At 42.6% G+C, this 22,403-nt stretch overlaps 1 protein-coding gene across 1 annotated transcript in view; it reads right to left on the bottom strand.

Moving 5' to 3' along the window:
* Positions 1-37: 37 nt before the first annotated feature.
* Positions 38-22,403, bottom strand: part of LOC127641484 (EGF-containing fibulin-like extracellular matrix protein 1) — a 41,156-nt gene continuing 18,790 nt past the window's right edge. The window contains exons 5-9 of the mRNA XM_052124513.1: positions 17,369-17,488; positions 15,576-15,695; positions 15,370-15,493; positions 14,065-14,257; positions 38-2,475 (exon numbers count right to left, since the gene is read on the bottom strand). Coding sequence (XP_051980473.1) covers positions 2,314-2,475; positions 14,065-14,257; positions 15,370-15,493; positions 15,576-15,695; positions 17,369-17,488 — 719 coding nt within the window. The 3' untranslated portion in view covers positions 38-2,313. The remainder of the gene's footprint in view (positions 2,476-14,064; positions 14,258-15,369; positions 15,494-15,575; positions 15,696-17,368; positions 17,489-22,403) is intronic.

Raw genomic sequence — 22,403 nt, 5'->3', positions numbered from 1 at the left:
CAAACAAATGAGCACTATGAAATGACACAATTGTTATTGAAATCCTTTTATTTCCAAATATTTTACAGCAGAATAAATGGCACGCGTAAAAAAGTGCAAATTAAGAGCAGACTGAAAATACAGAATATTTCTATTCGAAGGTAAAAATATGATCAACTGACATGTCTCATTCATATCTTGACCTCGCTGAGCAAAAAAAAAACAAACAGTATAAGCAAATATAATCTCAATAAGAGAAAAAAAGATTGAGGATTCACCATGTGTGAATCAAATTCAGTGAATCAATCATAAGAAAATATAAAATGACAACATTGTGTTTTAATCACCCATATTGCATTGAAGATCATTTGCCAAAATAATTCCACACAATGTGGTGATGCTCAAACCATTTGGGCCTCTCCCAAGAGCATATCTCTTGGGGTACAGGGCATGATGCAATGGTTTAAGTAACAGTGTTTGTCACAGATCATTGGCGAGAAACACTGCACAAGATCAAACGGCGCTCTGGCAACCATACAGCCATGTTAGGCAACAGTTCCATTGCTTATGCGACACAAAACCCTTGCCAGTGATTTCCTGAAAACATCGCTTCTGTTTCCAAAACTTTATTGCCTTATTCTCATAGGAAAGGTCATTTTTTGCAAAGCGGAGGATGCATTCAGATATTTCCATTAGCTGAAGATGCCATTTGATTACGTCACAAACTGTTCCACCAAAGACTCTGCAGAGCTCTGTTTGCTTTATCCACATGTTCTACCTATAAAACAATTTTCCCCCTGCTCAGAAGTAAAGGGAGTCCTAGTAATGAATCTATGAATGCTTTTTTGATAGCTACATTCTGTTATTTAGATGGTTCCATGAATGAGATATGTTACGTTTTGATGGATCAACAGATTTAAAGGGTTAGTTCAACAAATACCAACATTCCGTTATCATTTACTTAGCTTCATGTAGTTCCGAGCCTGTATGACTTTCTTTCTTCAGTTGAAAACAAAAGGAGCAGAATGTTGACACTGTACGTTGAGAGTGAATGCCGCTTACAAGCTCAGAAATGACAAAATAGCACCATAAAAGTGTCACAAATGTCTTCTGATGCCTTCCAAAATAACTTTGTGTGAGGAACAGACCAACATTTAAGGTGTTATTCACTGAAAATCTTCCCCTCAACCGCAGCTCTCAAATCTAACTACTCGTATGGAATACCTTTATTATACTTTTATGGTGGTTTTTGTCATTTTTGGAATTGGACAGTACTAGGGCTGCACAAGTAATCGCAATTGAAATAAGGTCGCATCATTATTACCATTTCTGAACAACTTTATTATTATTATGTTTAAAAAAATTATGCATTCTGATTTTAGTTTATTGCATAGCACTATATAGCTCCTGTCCTTTCACTTTAATTATATGAAAAGAGAAGCGTGACTATTCTGCTAAACTTCTTCATTTGTGTTCTATGGAAGAAAGAAAGTCACATGGTTTCAAACAACATGAAGGTAAGTAAATAATGACAGAACTCATTTTCGGGTGAACTATCCCTTTAAAAAAAACCTTGCAGCAGAATCTTGCAAACCTCTGACTACTAAGACAAAGAATCCTTGTCTTCCATTTTCAATAGTACAAATTATTGGAAAACTTCAGTGGATCCAGACAACCCACTTTTTATGTTTGGTAAACATCCTTTTAGAAACGGAATGAATATGCAACTTTCTAGACTATCTAGACCAGTGGTTCTCAACCAGTATTGCTTCTGGACCCAGATTTAGCAAAGGACACCCAGTGGCAATCTAACCCAGTCCCAAAATGTTCTACAAAATTAACTGTACAAATTATTAGTACAAATACGTTTTTAATGAGGTTTCTAAATGTCCATTGAAATTTGATGGTTTCATATTCTCTGCAGCTACACAAACATCACTTTGGTCGATGCGGATCAAGTTTCACCTATTGGCAACTTGCAAATGAACCCATATTTAATGTAGACTGGGTCGTATCGTCTTTAATTTTGCATAGTTTTGTTCATGGTTTTTGAGGATGAGGGCATATCACACAACCTGTCCATGTTGTCATCTACCTAATTTGGCTAGCTTCAACCAAGTGAGACACACACAGCCTTAAATCGTCAGCAACAAAGTATATGGGAAGCGTTTTCTCCTCCAGAGACCTGCAACCAATTCTTGGGTTGCAACCCACCAGTTGAGAACCACTAATCTAGATCACAATCAGGTGACCATGCTGTGCTGAACACTTTAAATATAGTAAGCTGTAGTACAAAGATAAAACCATGGAGCTGATTTAGCTAATTTAGATGGTTTAGAAAGGATATGGACCCACAATAATAGTGAGTCTCAGCAGTGAACTTGAACGGTAATTCAAACCATTGCTCTGGGTGACCATCTCCAAATCCACAATATGTTCTCTTGGTCCAGTCAAAGGCTTGGTCATTACCAGCATGGCACTTACATTACTGGAACGCTGAAAGAGACAGATAAAGCCAAAACTGGATATCTTGTCTTAATCACAATCTAATGGTAATTCTATTCTATTCTATGGTAATTCTATCATTCTCAGAAAACTGTGCCATTTGTGTGTTATGCACTTACTACTTGATATTTGCTAAGTCCATTTTTAGACATTCAACACTGAAACATTCCACCATAAAATTCTTTTTTTTTAATTAACGGTGTAACAGGGTTGCCAAAAAACATGTTTTGAATTTCATATGTTCATATGAATTTAAACATAATTTCATTTATGTTTCATTATAGCACCATCAATGTCAATAGTTTAACTCAGAAATGGGAAAAATCATAGTGATCCATTTTTTACAGATAAAAATGTAAGCACAATTAATTAATTTGTGCGATGATATTTGCTTGTTAAGGCTGTTTGTGGAGGTGAGGGTGTGGTCAAGCACTCCTCTGGGGAGAGGGAAAGAGGTAAGGACATCCACCTGAGATGAATTGTGAATAATTACACTTTCTATGTTCACAGTGAGAGTCGGGGGAGATAAAAGACGGCCCAGTCCACAGGAAGAGATAGAGAGATACAGACCAGAGACTTTGTGTGTGTGTTCTAGAGACTAGAACTAGAACTATGGGGGGTCCTGGACCTCCCATAAGAGTTAAGGGTCCCAGTATAAGACAAAATAATTGAACTTGGGGGGTCACCTGGAGTTTCATCAAAACTAAAATAGCTATAAAACTATTGTTTTTCCCCAAATGTTTGCATAAATTCTAAAAAAGTATAGTCTATTATCAAGCCTAATATCATACACTTGTCTTACAACACATACAAATATAAAAATGACAAATAATGCCAATATGTCGAATTATTCTGTCAATTCTTGGTTTGGATTTAAATAGGTGTTCGTGGGGAGTTGTGCGTGCGTGTGACATACTGTTATTATTCACTTCAAATGGGGTAAACGGAGGGTGGTGTGTTGGGTGGAAGATGATCCGTAGGCCTTCCTGGAGCCCTTAAAGCACACAACCCAAGTTCTGGAATGGCCGCAGGCGCAATGGGCAGTCCACCTCTTACCGCTGCTGACTGGGGAGGCCCAACTCATGGGCCAACCGTTCCCGGTCAACAACCTCCTGTGGTACCCCGAGCTGAAGAAAGCCTTCCTGCAGTGGGTCGGCCACAGTCCAGAGGAGCACCGCCAGCAGTTCCGATCCTGACACTGCGCGAAGTCGGCCACCCATTTGCCTTCGCTCAACAGCTTCGTGACAGATGCTAGCAGTGGGTGTGGACTGAGGAGCCCAGAGATGTCGGGCATGTCATCGATCCCGTGGTGATGGAGCAATTAATCTCCCGACTACCGAAAGGATCCGTAGAGTGGGTCCAGTGCTACTTCCTGGCATCATTGGATAAAGCAGTACCGTTGGTGGAGGTCCATTTAAAGGTGTACCTGGGGGCTGGTATGCCCCTCTCTCTCTCTCTCTCTCTCTCTCTGTGATTCTTCCCCTGCCCCCTCCTTCCTTCCGACATATCCCGTTCCCCCGGAAACTGTGTGTTAACCCTCCTGTTTCTCTCTCCCCCGGCTTTACCCATTCTTCCTTTCAGGTGGGGGAAGCTGCTGCCACTAGTGTGGGTGTGAGGTTCTAGCCGGTCTGTTGGAGTTGCAGGGAGCCGGGTCATGTCTGTGAACAGTGCCCGGTGATGAAGATGGGGACGTTGATCAGGGTTCCACGACACTCCTCAGGCCGCCCCCGATCGGGCCGGGATGTACCAAATACCTGTGAGTATTATGGGGTACATACAAAGCCTTGGTGGATTCGAGTTGTAACCAAACCTCCATTCATCAATACTTGGTTCAAAATGGGGCAATGAATAAAAATAATTGCGTGAAAATGAGGTCTATGAACAGGGATATTTACGATTATCCTGCAGTCACTGTCACTATTCTATTTTAGGGTCAAAAGCATAACATTGAGGCTGTGGTTATTTCCTGCCTCACCCTGTCACGGTTCATCGATCCATGTGTTCATTCACCCAAGATGAACCGACCCAAGATGAATCCAGCAAGTGTGACCAAATTGACGGAGATTCTATCTAGGAGTGAGGCTCGTATGCAACAACAGGAGGAACAGGCGGTGGCCACGGGTCGTGCTATACAGGCGTTGGTAACCCAGGTCTCCGAATTAACCACTCAGTTGCAACAGCTAAGAACCGAGACGGCTTCAGTGCGAGGTCAAGCGACTACAAGCCCACCTGTTTCGGTCGCGCAGACCATTCGAGCTACTGAACCACGTCTTCCACCTCCAGCGTTTTATTCCGGTGAGCCTCAATTATGTCGTTCATTTCTGGCGAAGTGTTCACTGCAAATCTCTCTTCAACCTTCATCATTCCCCACTGAGGAATCTAAAGTGGCTTTTGTCATCACACTTTTATCGGGGAGAGCCGCGACTTGGGGAACTACGGTGTGGGAACAGCGACTTCCTTGTTGTGACTCTTTTGATAGCTTTTCACACGAGCTCAGAAAGGTCTTTGATCGCGCAGCCTCCGATAGAGACGCAGCACGCATTCTCGCGGAGTTGCGCCAAGGAGATCGTCCAGTCACGGACTATTCGATTGAGTTCCGCACCTTGGCTGCGGAGTGTGGAGTACACGGACTCTCTGAGCACATCAAGGATGAAATCTATGCCATGGAGTTACCCACGGGGGTTGGATAAACTCATCGACCTAGCCATTCTTGTGGACTCGCGACTACGATGACGGGGACCGCGAACACAGCGAGGTTGGCCGGTCGCTGCACAGGCTAACGTATCTTTTCCTGCTGTGGAAACTGCAGAGTCTTTTTCAGGTCCTGAGCCTATGCAGATGGGCAGATCTCGTCTATCGCAAAGGGAGAAGCAGAGAAGGAGAGAGAAAGGATTGTGCTTATATTGTGGAGCCGTTGGCCACATTGCTCTCCAATGTCCGGTAAAAGCCAGCACCTGCCAGTAGGTAAGAGGTTACTGACAGTGGATCTATTTTGACTAAATCCTCTTTTTCTGCCACTCATCTCACTGTCAGTTTAAAACTTTCTGCTCAGAGCGTTGACTGTGAGGCTTTGATAGACTCGGGGGCAGAGGGATATTTTTTAGACTTTAACTTTGCTCAGAGACTCATGATACCTGTGGTGACACTCCCTCAACCCATTTCTGTAGTAGCACTTAACGGCCAACTGTTACCCTCTGTTACTCACTCCACGGCCTTAGTGAGACTCGTTACCTCTGGTAACCATTCTGAGGAGATCGAGTTCCTTTTAATCCACTCCCCTTCTGCTCCTGTGGTACTTGGCCATCCCTGGCTGGCACTCCATAACCCGCATATTAATTGGTGCAGGAATTCTGTTTTGTCTTGGAGTGAATATTGTCACGCTTCTTGTTTAATGTCTGCGTGTTCTCCAGTGTCTTGTGTTGTGTTTCAGGATGAACACGCGGATCTATCTAACGTGCCACGTGAGTATCTTGACCTGAAGGAAGTGTTCAGTAAGTCTCGGGCTGCTTCTCTCCCTCCGCATCGTCCCTATGACTGTGCCATTGATTTACTGACAGGTATGTCTCCGCCGAAAGGCAAGTTATACTCACTTTCCGCTCCGGAAAGGGAGGCCATGGAGAAATATATTTCTGATTCTCTAGCCTCTGGGTTCATCCGCCCTCCTCTTCTCCAGCGGGGGCAGGGTTCTTTTTTGTGGGCAAGAAGGATGGCTCTCTGCGACCTTGTATTGACTACCGAGGGTTGAACAACATCACGGTAAGGAATACTTATCCTTTGCCGTTGATGTCTTCGGCCTTCGAGAGGTTGCAGGGAGCATCCATCTTCACAAAATTGGATTTATGCAATGCTTATCATTTGGTCCGCATAAGGAAGGGGGATGAATGGAAAACTGCTTTTAACACCCCCAGGGGACACTTTGAATATTAGGTCATGCCGTTCGGCCTGTCTAACTCCCCTGCAGTTTTCCAGGCACTCGTGAATGACGTGCTGAGAGATATGGTAGATCAGTTCATATATGTCTACCTGGATGACATACTGATATTTTCTTCTTCTCTCCAGGAGCACGTTCAGCACGTCAGGCGAGTGCTCCAGAGACTGTTAGAGAATGGGCTTTTTGTCAAGGTGGAGAAATGTTCTTCCATGCTCAGTCGGTTCCATTTCTGGGTTATATCATCTCCTCCGAGGGGGTGCGCATGGATCCCGACAAGGTTAAGGCTGTGGTGGATTGGCCAACTCCAGATTCCCGTAAGGCCCTACAGAGGTTTCTGGGGTTCACTAATTTTTACCGCCGTTTCATTCGCAATTTCAGCCAACTAGCCGCTCCTCTGACTGCCTTGACCTCTTCCAAGACGACGTTCAGGTGGTCTGGTGTAGCTGAAGCTGCATTTACCAACCTCAAGAGCCGCTTCGTTTCAGCTCCCATTCTTATAGCCCCTGATCCTTCACGTCAGTTTGTGGTGGAGGTCGACGCGTCAGAGTTGGGGGTAGGAGCAGTTCTTTCCCAGCGCTGCCCGCGGACGACAAAATGCATCCTTGCGCGTTTTTTTCCTCATCGTTTGTCTCCTGCGGAATGTAATTATGACATTGGTAACAGAGTTGCTGGCAGTCAAGTTAGCGTTGGAGAAATGGCGTCATTGGTTAGAGGGTTCAGGGGTACCCTTTATTGTCTGGACTGATCATAAGAACCTTGAGTATATCAGATCAACTCCAGGCAGGCTCGGTGGGCACTTTTTTTTCGGTCGTTTCGAGTTTTCCTTGTCGTATCGTCCGGGCTCCAAAAACATCAAGCCTGATGATTTGTCTCGTATTTTTGATCGTTCCGTTCGCCCGTCTACTCCCGAGTGCATTTTTCCTGAGAGACTCATTGTCTCCACACTCGTTTGGGAGGTCGAGTCGAAGGTCCGTGCGGCCTTAGAAGGGGTAACGCCTCCGCCCGATTGTCCACCGAGATGCTTATTTGTACCGGAGGGGTCAAGGTCCGACGTAATCCGGTGGGGTCATTGTTCCACTATAGCATGTCACCCAGGAGCTAATCGCACCAGTTTTTTGGTCAGGCAATGATTCTGATGGCCCTCTATGGCTCGCGACATTCAGAGTTTTGTGTTGGCATGTTCGGTCTGTGCAAAGTGGTAAGACTTCCAATCGCCCACCGGATGGGTTACTCCAACCGCTGTCTGTCCCTTCTAGACCCTGGTCCCACATCGCGCTAGATTTTGTCACTGCCCTCCCGCCCTCCCAGGGCAATTCTGTCGTTTTGACCGTAGTGGACCGATTCTCGAAGGCGGCCCATTTCATTCCCTTGCCTAAATTACCGTCTGCCAAGGAGACAGCGGTTGCTGTTGTAGATCACGTCTTTCGATTACATGGCCTCCCGATGGACGTGGTCTCTGACAGGGGTCCACAATTTATTTCCAAATTTTGGAGAGAGTTTTGTCGTTTATTGGGGGCGAGTGTCAGTCTTTCTTCTGGGTTTCACCCTCAGAGCAACGGGCAGACCGAGCGTGCCAACCAAGACTTAGAGAGAGTGTTGCGATGTTTGGTTTCTCAAAATCCTTCCTCCTGGAGCCAGAAGCTCTCATGGGTGGAGTACGCACATAACTCGTTACCAGTGTCATCCACGGGCCTATCTCCATTTGAGGGTAGCGTAGGGTACCAGCCACCTATTTTTCCCAGTCTGGAATCCGAAGTAGCGGTCCCCTCTGCTCACGCCTTCGTCCAGAGGTGCCACCGCACATGGACCAGAGCCCGCGAGACTCTGCTCCAGGTGAGGGTGCGCACTAAGGCCAAGGCCGATCGCCACCGGTCAAAGCCTCCCGTGTACGTTGTGGGTCAAAAGGTGTGGCTTTCTACTAAGAATATTCCGCTCCGTTCCGTGTCTAATAAACTTGCTCCTAAATTTATCGGCCCGTTCACTGTCACCAAGATCATTAGTCCGGTGACAGTCTGTCTCAAACTTCCTCCAGCGTACAGGAGAATTCACCCCGCCTTTCATGTCTCCAAATTGAAACCGATTTTTCGGTCTAACCTTAATCCGCCGATGCGGTTCCCCACCGCCGCGACTTCGTAGGCGGGAGCCTACATATTCGGTTAATCGTATTCTGGGCTCTAGACGGAGGGGACGCGGATTCCATTACTTGGTGGACTGGGAGGGTTACGGTCCGGAAGAGAGGAGTTGGGTTCCTGCTAGGGACATACTGGATCACTCCCTTATCGAGGATTACAATCGTCAGGTAGGCTCTCCTGGGAGTGCCAGGAGGCACTCTTAGGGGAGGGGGTACTGTCACGGTTCATCGATCCATGTGTTCATTCCGTCATCTGTTGGTGTGTTTATAGGTGTGTGGGTGTGTGTGTGTGTGTGTAGTGCTCGTTTGTTGCTTAGCACCAGCTGATTACTCCACTGCCGTCAGCTGCTACTAATCACTACTGCTTGTTAGCTGCCTTTATCTAGCTGTAATTGTCATGCATGCTGTCGGTTCGTTATTCATGTTTGTATTCTGTTACCCAGTTCCTGTGTCCTTGTTCCTTGTGGGCGCCACCCGTTTTACTCCTCACCTCCAGTCTTCTGTGGGATCGTCTGGGAGATTGGATCCTGACGCTGACTTGTGTTCGCGCTATATTCCAGTCCTGTTTTCCTCTTTTCTAGATTGTTACTTCTAGGTCGCCTGCCTGTAACGTGGCGTTTTGAGTTTCTCCCTGTGCTATCCGTCTCTAATAAACTGTTCACTTGCACTTGGACTCGTGACTCATCATTGTGACACACCCATCCACTAATTTTGGGTACTAATTGGCTGGCTTTTCCTGAATTGTTAAAAAGGTTGTGTGTGGATGGGTCCTTTAATACAGCGGGATGGTGTGGGGTGTGCAATGCACTGATGGGGAGGCGGAGCCAGGGCCGTCTATGTCATCTCCGCATCAGGATGATGTAAGGTAGGGGGAAGCCTCTGCTTCCCCAGCCCTTAGGGGAATTCCCGATGGGGATTTTCCTCTGAAGCAGATGCGAGAAGAGACTCTTGTCAATGCCTTCAGCCGTGTTTTGCACTCACATATCCGTATTTCTCAATTATAAATGATTGGTTGTATCGAGTGATGCAGGATGCTCAGACAAAAGAAGATACAACCCAGTTGTTATTACCAAGGAGCCGTAGGGAAATGTTGTTCTAGGCAGCTCATCATAGTCCGATGGTGGGTTAATTGGGACAGGGTAAAACACTAAACCATCTCATGGCCTGTTTCTATTGGCCGTGCATTCACAGGGATCTTTGCTGGTGAATCCACCCGGCCACTCCAAAAGTACCACTGCACCCTCTTCCATTGATTGTAGTTCCTTTGACAGAGTTGGCATGGACCTAGTCGGGCCATTAGAATGGTCAGCATGCGGGCAAAGCATTGTGTTGGTTCTGGTGGACTACGCAACGTGATACCCGTAAGCAGTGCCTCTTCGCAACATCTCAGCCCGTAGTGTTGTTGAGGCACTCTTTAGAATAATCTCCCGAGTGGGGAATTCTTGAAAGAAATTCTATATAAGCTGTATGAATTATTAGGCATTAAAATAATTCGGACAAGCGTGTACCATCCACAAACAGAAGGTTTGGTCGAACGATTTAATAAGACCTTATAAAATATGATTCGTAAATTCGTGCACGAAGATGCTCAGAATTGGGATAAGTGGGTCAAACCCTTGTTATTTGCAGTGAGGGAGGTCCCGAAATCCTCCACAGGGTTTCCCCCATTTGAATTATTATATGGGCGTAAGTCCCATGGCGTGTTAGACATCACAAAGCAAAAATGAAATTCAATATGTTCTTGACCTGAGAGCAAAACTACAAACACTGTGACATCTATCACAGGAGAATTTGCTACAGCCTTAAGAATGTTAGTCCTGGCTGTAAAACAGGGGAGCTTGGCTATGGGAGTTTGCACAGGGTGATAAAGTACTTGTATAACTACCCAAATTAAGCTCTAAATTACTTGCAAAGTGGCAAGGGCCCTTTGAGGTCACACAGCGAGTTGTGGAGTCAACTATGAGGGAGTGCGTACAGATAGGGGTGGGGCTCGTCAAATTTATTACCTACTAAAACCATGGCGAGAGGCGGTCCCCATATCCTTGGTGACGGTAGTTCTGGAGAGGGAGGAGCTTGGTCCGGAGGTGAGTCTAAAAGCTAATCAGTTCACTCCGGTCCCTTGTGGAGACCACCTCTTGCTGTCACATTGTATGAAGGTTGCCAAATTACAAAAAAGTTTCTCTGACATGTTCTCGCCTCTCCCCGGCTGCACTAATCTCATAGAACACCACATCGAGACAACCCCTGGGGTACTAAACACAAGAAACAGGTAGTACGGGAAGAATTAAAGGCCATGCTCAATATGGGGGTAATAGAAGAATCCCACAGTGATTGAGCCAGCCCGGTGGTTCTGGTACATAAGAGTAATGGCTGTGTCTGATTCTATGTGGATAATAGAAAGTCAATGTGGTGTCGAAATGTGACATGTATCCAATGCCTCGTATTGACGAACTGCTCAATCGGTTGTTCTTGGCTCGCTTTTACTCCACACCGGACTTAACAAAGGGTTATTGGCAGATCCCCTTAATGTCGAAGTCCCGTGAGAAAATGGCCTTCTCCACACCATTTGCACTACACCAATTTGTGACCCTTCTGTTCAGTTTGTTTGGGGCCCCGACTACGTTTCAGCGTCTGATGGACAGAGTCCTCAGACCACACGCTGCATATGCCGCTACTTATTTGGATGATTTCATAATTTACAGTAATGACTGGCAGTGGGACATGTAGCATCTGGGGGCCATTCTAAGGTCGCTGCGACAAGCAGGGCTCACAGCAAACCCAAAGTGAGCAATTGGGTCGGAGGAGGTATGGTGTCTGCGGTTCCACTTGGGGCATGGCCAGGTTCGACCCTAAATTGATAAAACCACAGTGATTGCGACCTGTCTGAGACCTAAAACCAAAAAGGAGGTGAGACAGTTTTTGAGGATTGCTGGCTATTATCAAAAGTTTGTGCCTAATTATTCAGACTAAACAAACCCGCTGACTGATCTCACTAAAAAGGGAGCTCCAGACACGGTCCAGTGGACGTAGCCGTGCCAATGGGCTTTCACACAGGGAAAAGCTGCATTTTGTGGTGGGCCGCTTCTGCATTCCCCTGATTTCTCTCTCCTTTTTGTTTTGCAGGCGGACGAATCGGACAAGGGGCTGGATGCTGTTCTGTCCCAAGTGGTAGAGGGGGAGGAGCACCCGGTGCTGTCGAAAGCTCTCTATGAAAGAGACGAAGTATAGCACCATAGAGAAGGAGTGTTTGGCCATCAAATGGGTGGTCCTCACTCTTCGCTACTATTTGTTGGTACGAGCATTCACCCTCTGTTTGGACCACGCCCCGCTCCAATGGCTCCACCGCATGAAGGATGCCAATGAGCTGGCTCACCCGTTGGTATCTGGCACTCCAGCCATTTAAGTTCGAGGTAGTCCACAGATCGGAGTCACCGATGACTATCGCAGACTTCCTCTCCAGAAAAGGTATGGTAGTGGGGGATTAAGTGGGTAGTCCGGACGGTTCCCCTGGCCTGAGTCAGGCGGTGGGGGTATGTGGAGGTGAGGGCGTGGTCAAACGCCCATCTGGGGAGAGAGAAAGTGCTAAGACCATTTCAATGTTCACAGTAAGAGTCGGGGGAGATAAAAGATGGCCAAGTCCACAGGAAGAGAAATACAGACCAGAGACTTTGTGTGTGTTCTAGAGAGAGTTTTGTTTGTGGAAAAGCCAATACTGATGTGTGTGTGTGCTGAAAAGCCACTCTGTTGTTGTAAAATGGAAAAGCGATTGAACAAGTATTAAATGTTGACTCACGTGGCCTGTGAGACCAGTTTCCGCTTCCTTCTTATCTGTTATACAACAAACTTTATTACACTGTTATTTTTGCACATATTTTAAAAACTTTGTCATTTTTAAGCTCTCTTACAGTCTTTATCAGCAATTCATTATGGCTCATCAAGCTTAATAGTTTACCTATGTTATAGGAAAAATCTAAGTAATTAATATTTTCTAGTACAAAATGTGTTCTTGATTATAAATAATTAGGGTGTTGAAATTATACTCACTAGCTAAGGTCGTTTTTGGTCATTTTTACAATGATCTTCTACCCTGTAATTAGTAAGTCCTAAACATATTGATTGTAATGGGATTGACACAACATAAAAGAGAAATGTAATCGGTTCAAACAGAGGTAAATTATTCCAGTCTTTATAAGTATTTCATTATGTTTACAGTTGCATTGGCCTTGTCAAGCTCAAGAGTTCAACTTTGTTATGGGAAAAATCATAGTGATCAAATTTCTTTTCAGAAAACAAAAATATATTTTTCTTGGCAAAAAGCACAAGAAAAATGACTAAATAATGTGGTGCAATGACTTTGCTTGCTAAGGCTGTTATTTTTCAATGATCTTCAACTTTGAATCATTTTGAATGTACAATAAAGGGTTGACACGTTGACGTGTTTTGAAAGGAAAATGTCATGGGTTTAAACAAAGGTAAGTTCTCTTACAGTCTTTTTGAGCATTTTATAATGTTTACATTTATATTGGCCTCATCAAGCTTAAAAGTTCACTCTGTTATGGGAAAAATCATAGCAACATTTTTTTTTTGTTCTTAATCATATATAATGAGGTGTGATTCAATGATATTTTCTAGCTAAGGTTGTTCTTAAACATTTTGAATGTAACAGGGTTGACACAAAATGCGTTCTCTTACAGTCTTTATCTGCATTTCATTATATTTACACTTATATTGGCCTTGTCACCAATAGATAGTGTGTGTGTTAAGAGTACTGGCGCACTATGGCTGGCACCGCATCATTCAGGTGGATGCTGCACACTTGTGGTGGTTGAGGAGAATCCTTTGTTCTCTATGTAAAGTGCTTTGAGTGATAGAAAAGGGCTATATACGTGTAAAATTCATTCATTTAGCACAACTCTGTTATTAGAAAAACATGAAGAAATATAAATTATTTACAGAAAATATTGTTCTTGCTACAAAGCACAAAGATACTGTAAATAATGTGGTTCAATGCCGTGATATTTGCTAGCGAAAGCTGTTATTAGACATTTTTGTACTGATCTTCAACCCCATTTTTAAATGTAACAGGGTTGACACAAAACATGTTTTGATAGTCTTTGAAAGTCTGACAGATATAGTCATGGGCTATATTGACACATATAAAAAAATTTAATGAGGTTGAATTAATGCAGCGCTTTAGGGTTAGGCTTCGGACTAATAATGATAAAGGGTTGTGACCACATATTTAACGTTATTTGTAATAGTTTAAGAATATCTCATTGAAAAACCCATATATATTTTTTACCACTAATCTCAATATTCTGGGGGGTTGGTGGGGATATAGAGGTCCCCCAATATTTTTGGCAGTTAATGGCTCTGGTACTTTGGGCCTGAGGTGGGTAAATATGATTTCTTAAAAAGTAATGAAATGATAAAATCACAAATGGCACACTTTCCTGAGAATTACCCATTAAACAATATGAATTGCCCAGGATTTACTCAATCCATCACCATGCCTTACCCTCAGGTAGAATTCTCCTCCCTCGTTGCCAGATTTGATCGTGAAAGTGTTTACCATGTTAGGATAGACACTAGTAGCTTGAATCTGGAAGATATCCGCAGGCACTGAGCGATCAGAAAAGATACTCATGTACTTGTAGACAATGACAGGTGGCAGTCCTCGGCAAACATTAGGCGACTGGCACCTACAGCGACTGCAGGTACAGAGAAGGTATATACATTAAGTTTCTTATTATTATTCAGGATTAAAAAGATGAAAATGTAGGCCAACCACAGCAATTATTAGGAATTTTCCAAGTTGTTCAAATAAAACAAATCAAAATGACTTGATTAACTTAATGGTATTTAGTGCAGAAAGCTTAGGTAAAATACTTTAAGACCCCATGAAATTGCTTGAAAAGCGCAGTTTTCTACCCTGTGTTGATGTAGTTCCTATAGATTAAGCTGCTGTCTAGGGTGCTTTGTCTATGTACCAAAAAGTGTTGTTTATGGGATTAAAACATCCCACATTTCCTACAGATTATTGGAGATTTGGGCTTCTTTAAATTTCCATCAGGATCGGTGGATCAAGATAGGTCAGGGTTTTACATAATTTATGATATTTTACAGATCACCCTGGAGCTGCTGATAGTAGATTTGAACTTTTCGAGAACGACTCCCACAAACTCAGATTGATTGTCTCCGCAGTGCATGGGGATACTGTTTGTGAAAGCATCTGTGAATATGTAATACTTCTAAAATTATGTATTTTCCTTTATTTTGATTGCTGTTAGTAACTGTTAAATCAAAACCGGCTATTATTATGTATTCAATATGATGAGATTAAAGTAAAATATTATTTAATGTATGTAGACCAATAATTTAAGTAGTAAAGATGCATATTGCATGACTGATGGTAGTTTTCTTTTTATAAAATTTCTTTTTTAGAATTGTGCTAAATGTCTGTTACATGTCCGACATAATCATACAGGCATATTGAACCAAGTTAAAACTTGTTTTGCCGATAGTTCAGAAAGTATCAACACATATTTCTTAACTGTATGCTATAGATATACCTTTATGATAACTTTGAATTAACATTAAAAACCATTATTACATTATATAATGCTTAAAAGATTAGTAAAACTTCATCGCTGCCCATATCCACCATTAAAATCTGCTGCTCAAAAGAACCCAGAAGTGTGGTTGCCTGCGTTGTGTGACATCACAGGCTGCATTCCTGTTCAAATTTCTGTCTCATGGACTCGGATGTACATCTTTGCCTACGTTGCGTGAGTGCCACATTTATCAGGAAGATTAGACTCACCCTTCGCCTGTTTTCACGTATGGCTCAAGGCAGGGGTTTCTGGGATAGCAACGGAATCCTCCATAGTAATTCCAACACATTTCATCATCTCTGCAGTTGTGTGTCGTTTCACACTCGTTAATATCTATGAGAGGCAGAACATTTCAATGACAAAGTTCAGAAGGAAGGGGCCTTCAGGAGCATTATGGAATGTGTCTGGAATGTACCTTGGCACATCCGCGTCCCTTGGAGCTGGTATCCCTCAGGGCACACACAGAGGTATCCACCAGGCTGATTCACACACTGGAACTGGCACATGTAGTTAGAGAATTCACACTCGTCAATATCTGGAAAACACAGTTAAGAATGAAACGGTGGAACTGCAGGGAAATGTTAAATTATATTCTTTGTTATTTTCAACATGAAGTTTATGGACCACATCTGAACTGCTAAAAATATTTTCTTAATCACAATTTGCTGATGGGTAAGAAAAATGTATTTAATTCAAGATGAATTCTCTTAGAAAAACAATAGTCTTCATATTTTGCACAGTTCTGTTTCTCATGTAAATTTATCTTGTTTTAAGCACATTATATTGTTACTGGAAAACCAGACATAAATACTGATTAAGTGGGCCTTAATGATGTTTTGCAGAGGGTGGCATCAGTTACCACAGATAATTATTTATACTTTTTCTCTAGTGAGTATGAATGGTAAATGCATTTAGAGTAATACACATTTAATAAAAGAATAGCAAGTTTAAAAGTAGAAATTTGAAGTCTACAAATGTTAAAATGAAAAATATATCGTCAGTGTTTTCAGTTAAGGATTACAAGCTAACAAATAATCCAGCTAAGGAAGCCTGACACTACACAAGGTAATACCCCATTTTCTAAAAATCTTCGAATTGTATACATTTAATTGTCCAAGGAATTAAATGTGTTATTTTTACTTCAAACTACCCCTAGGGCATACAAGATGGGTAGGATTTGGTACAACAAAAGTTTTGGTTACGTTTGTAATAGCATAAGACATACTATTCTACAGCATTTATACTGTGCACAGTACGTGAAGTGCACTAAGAAAATGATATGAATGCACACATCAATTTGAAAAATAGCGATTCAAGGATCAAGAGTATTGGTGCAATATTGTGAGAAAAAGAATCATGGTATAGACTATTGATACATTATTGTGTCAGTACACTACCCTAACAAAAAAATTAGAGTTCTGGCAAACTAGCTGCACACGTGCCACAAAATGTCCTCAAATATGCCATTAATTATTTTCACATGCAAATGAGATTGTGATTTGCTGCAAATGTTTGCCAAAAGTTTGCAGCTCTTCACTGGTAGTGGTGAACCTGCAGCAAACCTTGGGCAACAATGGACAATTTGCCGTAAGTTTGCCACAAAGCTCATTTGGATGTGAGAATGAGATGTGGCAAGTTTGCGGCAAATTTGCCATGAAATCTCGATTTGTTTTTAACAAAACGTAGGTGGTAGAGCGGGTTAGCCACTAATCACAGGGTTGGTGATTTGATTCCCGGCCCAAATGACTCCACATGCCGAAGTGTCCTTGGGCAAGACACTGAACCCCATGTTGCTCCCAATGGCAGGCTAGCACCTTACATAGCAGCTCTGCTGTCATTGGTACATGAGTGTGAATGGGTGAATGAGATGCAGTGTAAAGCATTTGAACCGCTAAGGTTAAAAACCAGGTTTACTTTTTAACTGGTCATGACTTTGGCTAAAACTTTGCACACACTGTACAGGGTTGGTAAGCAATTTTATCACACCAGTCTCATGTTAAGACATGTAACGTTGAAGTGTTATGGTTATACTTTCAAAACAGTGTGATAGTTGCATTTGTTATCAACAGCATACAACAGAAGTAATCAAAAGACATTAAGTATATTTACATTAAGTTTTTCAAAAGTTGTATTTTAGGTGAGATAAGATAGGTTAGAATGTGTCACAACTCATTTATCTTATTGTTATTGCTTAAAGGGAACATTAACCTTGACAGGAGACATTATCTGAAGCCAATTCAAATCCAACTTTACACTGACAGATGAAAGAGCCCATCAGATTGTAGCACTGATGCTGGCAGGGATTTGTGGTGGCGCATTCATTCACATCTGTGGAAAAAAAAAAATTAAGATCTTTAGGAGGAACACAACTGAACATCAATTACAGTTAGCCAAAAGTTGCGCCATATCAAAACTTGGTGTGCATAAACACTGGAACATTGTGAGGGCACATACCACATTTTCTCAAAATCCTCCAATAGAGGGTGCTCTGTTAGTTTGACCATCCCAACCAGCCCAACACATGGCATTTGTGTGAGTTTGGGGGTGAGGCTAGCTGTTTGGACAACCAATGTTAGACATGGGAGAGTGTTTGCCATTATTTTAACAACTCCATTTGGTGACACTAGAGTCACGGAAGTTACACACTTTAGCTTTAATGCAATTAATTTATCCATGCAATTCAGTTCCTCAAACTCCAATAACACCACTTATTTAAACCAAGAGGTAGCATAATCCAAACTACACCAACATGCTCAGACAGGAAGTCTGCATGTTGTTTCCAAGAGTTCCAGTACCATAGAATCGGCCACATTATGCCTACACAGTGACAAGCGTCATCTCCCATCAGGAATTTTTGCATCGGCTCAAGCATGTAGGTCTTCCCTTGTGGTGCGATCAAAAGCACGTTGCATGAGCAGCATTGGAGATCTGGGTTTGGATCCTACATTAAAACCAGGAAGAAATTGTGTTTGCATAATCAGTTTTGATCATGATTCAGAGGATGCTTTTTCGGTAAGCACAGACCAATTTTAGCTAAAGAAAAGTCAATTTATTGTTTCTGATTTCACTGATAGATCAGTCTGAATTTCCATTCTTTATGGATTGCTAATAATTATTTGGTGTGTCTGTCAAGATTTCCAGCTTAGTCCTGGAGCACAGAAAGTGGCCTTTTGCATTTTGGGGGCCGTTGTGGGTGGTCTGAGCTTATCTGACAGGTTTGGTTAAGTTACTATATACAAAAGCCTAAGAATAGCCCACTTCTCTCTGATTCATATACAGACTATTGGATGTGCAACACATGTGAGAGCAAAACCTCCTCATCCAAATGAAAGGATATTCAGGCAGATTCTTCTGTGGCTCCTAAGTGACACATTTGAAGCATTAATGTGAGAATAATGTCAAAGCAGAGATCCAAAGACCCCCAGAGGGCCTCTGCTGAGAGTTTCCAAAGCTTTGGACAGCAGTGTTTGGCTGGACAATGCTCAAATGGGCCTTTTGAGGAGGTTCAGCACAGTTGATAGCCAAACTGGCCGACGCACAATGGAAAAAATGAGGCAAGAGACTTTGCAGGCAAGAGTTCACACGAAAAAACTCAGCGCTTTCTTACCCACCTCTCTGAAATGAGAGAGACTGTTCTAAACACACCTGGAGTCTGTGATGATCGCCCACATGATGGTGATTTGATTCCAACAAACTGGTGTCAGATTCCAAAGGAATCACTGCCGAGGAACTTTTGAAAGAGACTGGCCTAAAGTATGTAAACATTGCAGGAGGACTGACCTCTCTTTGTGGGAAGAGGCCCGAGATAATTGTTGACTCATTTTAATGGGCTGAGAGATTGCATGTCCTGACCGATACTTCGTCAAACGCAACCACATTTCTCCTGTTAGCTGCTTGATCACAGAAGGCGGAGTTGCTAAAGGGCTGATTACCTGAGACCAATCAGTCTCAGTCAGCATCATACGGCATGCCCACATTCCATTCAATGACCATCTGATTGCCAGTTCCAATCTGATTGTCTGGTATCCAGTTGATACAATTAGTGCTTTTGAGGGGAAAAAATCACTGAATTTTCCCACTAGTTTGCAAGTCTAGTGACATAAATATATATATATATATATATATATATATATATATATATATATATATATATATATATATATATATATATATTCAGAGACATAAAGATATTCAGAGGTTTGTTAAAGGTGCTTAAACTTGATATCATATGGTACACTTGAGCATTTTGCTGTTCCAATACAGGACACAATTCATTCAATCAGAAATGTTTTGCCCCCCCCTATAGCGCCTTGCTGCATAAACACAAGACATTTGTCCCATACATGATGTCTTCATTTCAGCCAAAATACTGGATGTCCTGTGACATTGGAACAGTTGGTGATGGGATAGTTGACAACCCTATATACTATACATATCATGATGTATCACAATTACATAATTAAATCACAAAATTGCTGCAAATGCGTGAAAGAGATCCAGTGAAACATTGATATCCACTTGGGCTCAGTATCGCCAACCATCTCCCAATATGAAAAGGCTTGCCAAATTTTTTACATGTTTTCCCAAATGCGGTGAATGGGGGGAAACCACAGAAAACGTTTGAGAGAGATACAGCGAAAACATATTCACTGGGAATGGTTATCGGCAACGTGTGTGAGAGAAGAGTGAATCATGCAGGTTCAGCTTCATTCTCTCTCATGCCTCATAGAAGCAGTTCAGTCTGCACTGACAAACGGTGGTCTCAGAGTATGCGCTTATATAGACAACCTACTTCTTCATTATTCATTACCAGCTAAATTTGGCAGTATAAACAGTATAGCCATGCCGGTCCACCAGAAAGACCAGAACTAAGTCAGTTCTAAACAACATTGGCCAGCATTGAAATTCATCCTGTTGTAAAAGCGGGGCTTTTCAGGAGGGTTGGAATTGGTTATCAAGTAAAATAGCAAATGGAATCAGTCAGTATGTTTACATGCACTTTTAAAGTTCAGATTCAGGTGGACTAAAATATATACTCACCTTTTTAAAAAGTGAATGTAAATGCTTTAGTCTGACTGAAATTGTCAAAGTTTTGAACAGTTGAACTAACAGGCCTATATAATGTGATTATAGCTAGGCTTTGTCCAGCATGTATACTCATTAATCAGACCACAATTGGCCTCATGGTCCGAAAGACAGAGGTGACAAACAGTGTGTATTACCGGCACTTCCTCAGTTGACGTCGTTCCTCAAATATTCAATTACGCATTGTGTCATGCATACTTGGTAAATTGACTAGGCAAAAACCCGATGTAGATAAATTAGAATTTCACAAATTAACTGACTATGTTTTAATGATCACTGCTAGAATGATTTTGGGCGGTACTTAGCACATGATGGTTTGTAGTATCTAAAATGATTCAAGGATGGGAAAAATGTTACATTCTTGTTGGATGCGATGTTGGTTGGCTTGTCTTTGCACTTCATGTCTTTCAAATGTTTAATGCAACCTAAATTGTTTGCTTCTACCAAAGGGATTCTGCGTGCTGTAACACGACTGGAACCTCTATCTAGTTGTCAAAAGAACTCTATTACCACACACATAAAATGTATTATGCACCAGATAGAAAAATAAAGACCCAGAGGAAATGGATCTCTGGCACCACATTCTCTTTACTGACACAACAACATTGAGTTTGCAAAAGGATATTTACTTAAGGTGAAGTGTGCAATTTTTTTCAACAACAAAATACTTTCTTGTATCCCAGTTTAAAGTTACTATAAGTAAGCAATTGGTAGGTTGACTTCCTGAAGAGAGTAAATACTGTGGCCCTGCAACAGTTTAATATTGTTCTTATGGATTGTTGAATTTAATTCTGGCGTGTCATTATGTGTTCCGTGTTCAAAGTCACGCAGTGTCCAAACCTAACAAAACAGTGCACACAGACTCCAGAACATGCTGAGGACACATGCCAAAGTTTGTCAATATCCACCAACATGGTGGTTCTATAATGGATTAATTGAACCGTTTAGACTAGAATCACAATTCATCTTTCCTATGAATCCTTAGATGTGCCTGTGATTTTACATTTCCATACATGTTTTCTGCTAGATTTTCATGGAAACCTACTTTTTCACACTCATATAAGCTTGTCATCCGTATGCACTGTTCAAATTGTGCAACTTTGATCCAACAAAATGCACTGGATCAACTCTTTCAAAGTTGGCAATGGTGGGGGGTCACGTGACACCATGCAAGGAGCAGACGTGTGAGCCACAGCTCTACGCACTTTGCTAATTTTTTTTAATTATTTTCATGTTATAATCCGGTTAGATTCGATACTGTAACGAATGCAGGAGTGAAGGCAGACGAGGAGGTGCGGATCCAAAAGCAGGTTCTTTATTATAAATCAAAGTGAGGGCAAACAAACAGGAACAAAGAAATATCCACGAGGGGAAAACAACATGAACATGAAAAACATCCACAGGCAGGAGAAACAACCATAACATTCACGTACAACAACATTCAACGACCGACAAGGGAATGAAGGAACAAACAGGGTTTAAATACACAAGGACAAGGATAACAAGGCCAATCAACAAACAGAACTCTGAAACAGGATAACGAGATAATTAACTAAAACCAATGACAAACAAGAACTGAATCAAGGTAATCAACCAATGAACCAATAAAACCCAGATACAAAACATGGAGGGAAAACAGGATGTGACAAAACTAGGAACTGAACAGGAATTTTCAAAATAAAAGTACACAAAAGAACAAAGGACAACAATGAACATGACAGAATCCCCCCTCAAAAGGATCGGATTCCAGACGATCCTGAAACAAAAGACAAAAGACAAAAACCCACAAAAACATCATAAGGGCACCAGGGGCAAACAGACAGTCCAACTGGGCACATGGGCAGACAGACAGACCAGGGGGGCACAATGGGCAGGCTGGAAGTCCAGGGGGGCGCAGAGGGCAAGACAGGCAGGTCACGGAGGTGCAAGGGGCAGACAGGAAGTCCAAGGGGGCACAGAGGGCAGGCAGGAAGTCCAAGGGTGAAATGAGACAGTCCATGGGGGCACAAATGGAGATGAGACAGTCCACGGGGCCCATTAGGCAGCCCCGGGGGGCATAAAGGGACAGGGTTAGGGGGCCAGGGAGGTATCGACCGGGCAAGGATAGGTCTGGGGGACCAGGGAGGAGGCCACTGGACAGGAACAGGGTCAGGGGGCC

This window comes from Xyrauchen texanus, chromosome 50 (assembly GCF_025860055.1).
Source record: "Xyrauchen texanus isolate HMW12.3.18 chromosome 50, RBS_HiC_50CHRs, whole genome shotgun sequence".
In the NCBI taxonomy this organism is placed as follows: domain Eukaryota; kingdom Metazoa; phylum Chordata; class Actinopteri; order Cypriniformes; family Catostomidae; genus Xyrauchen; species Xyrauchen texanus.
This window is presented reverse-complemented; position numbering and strand designations above follow the sequence as displayed.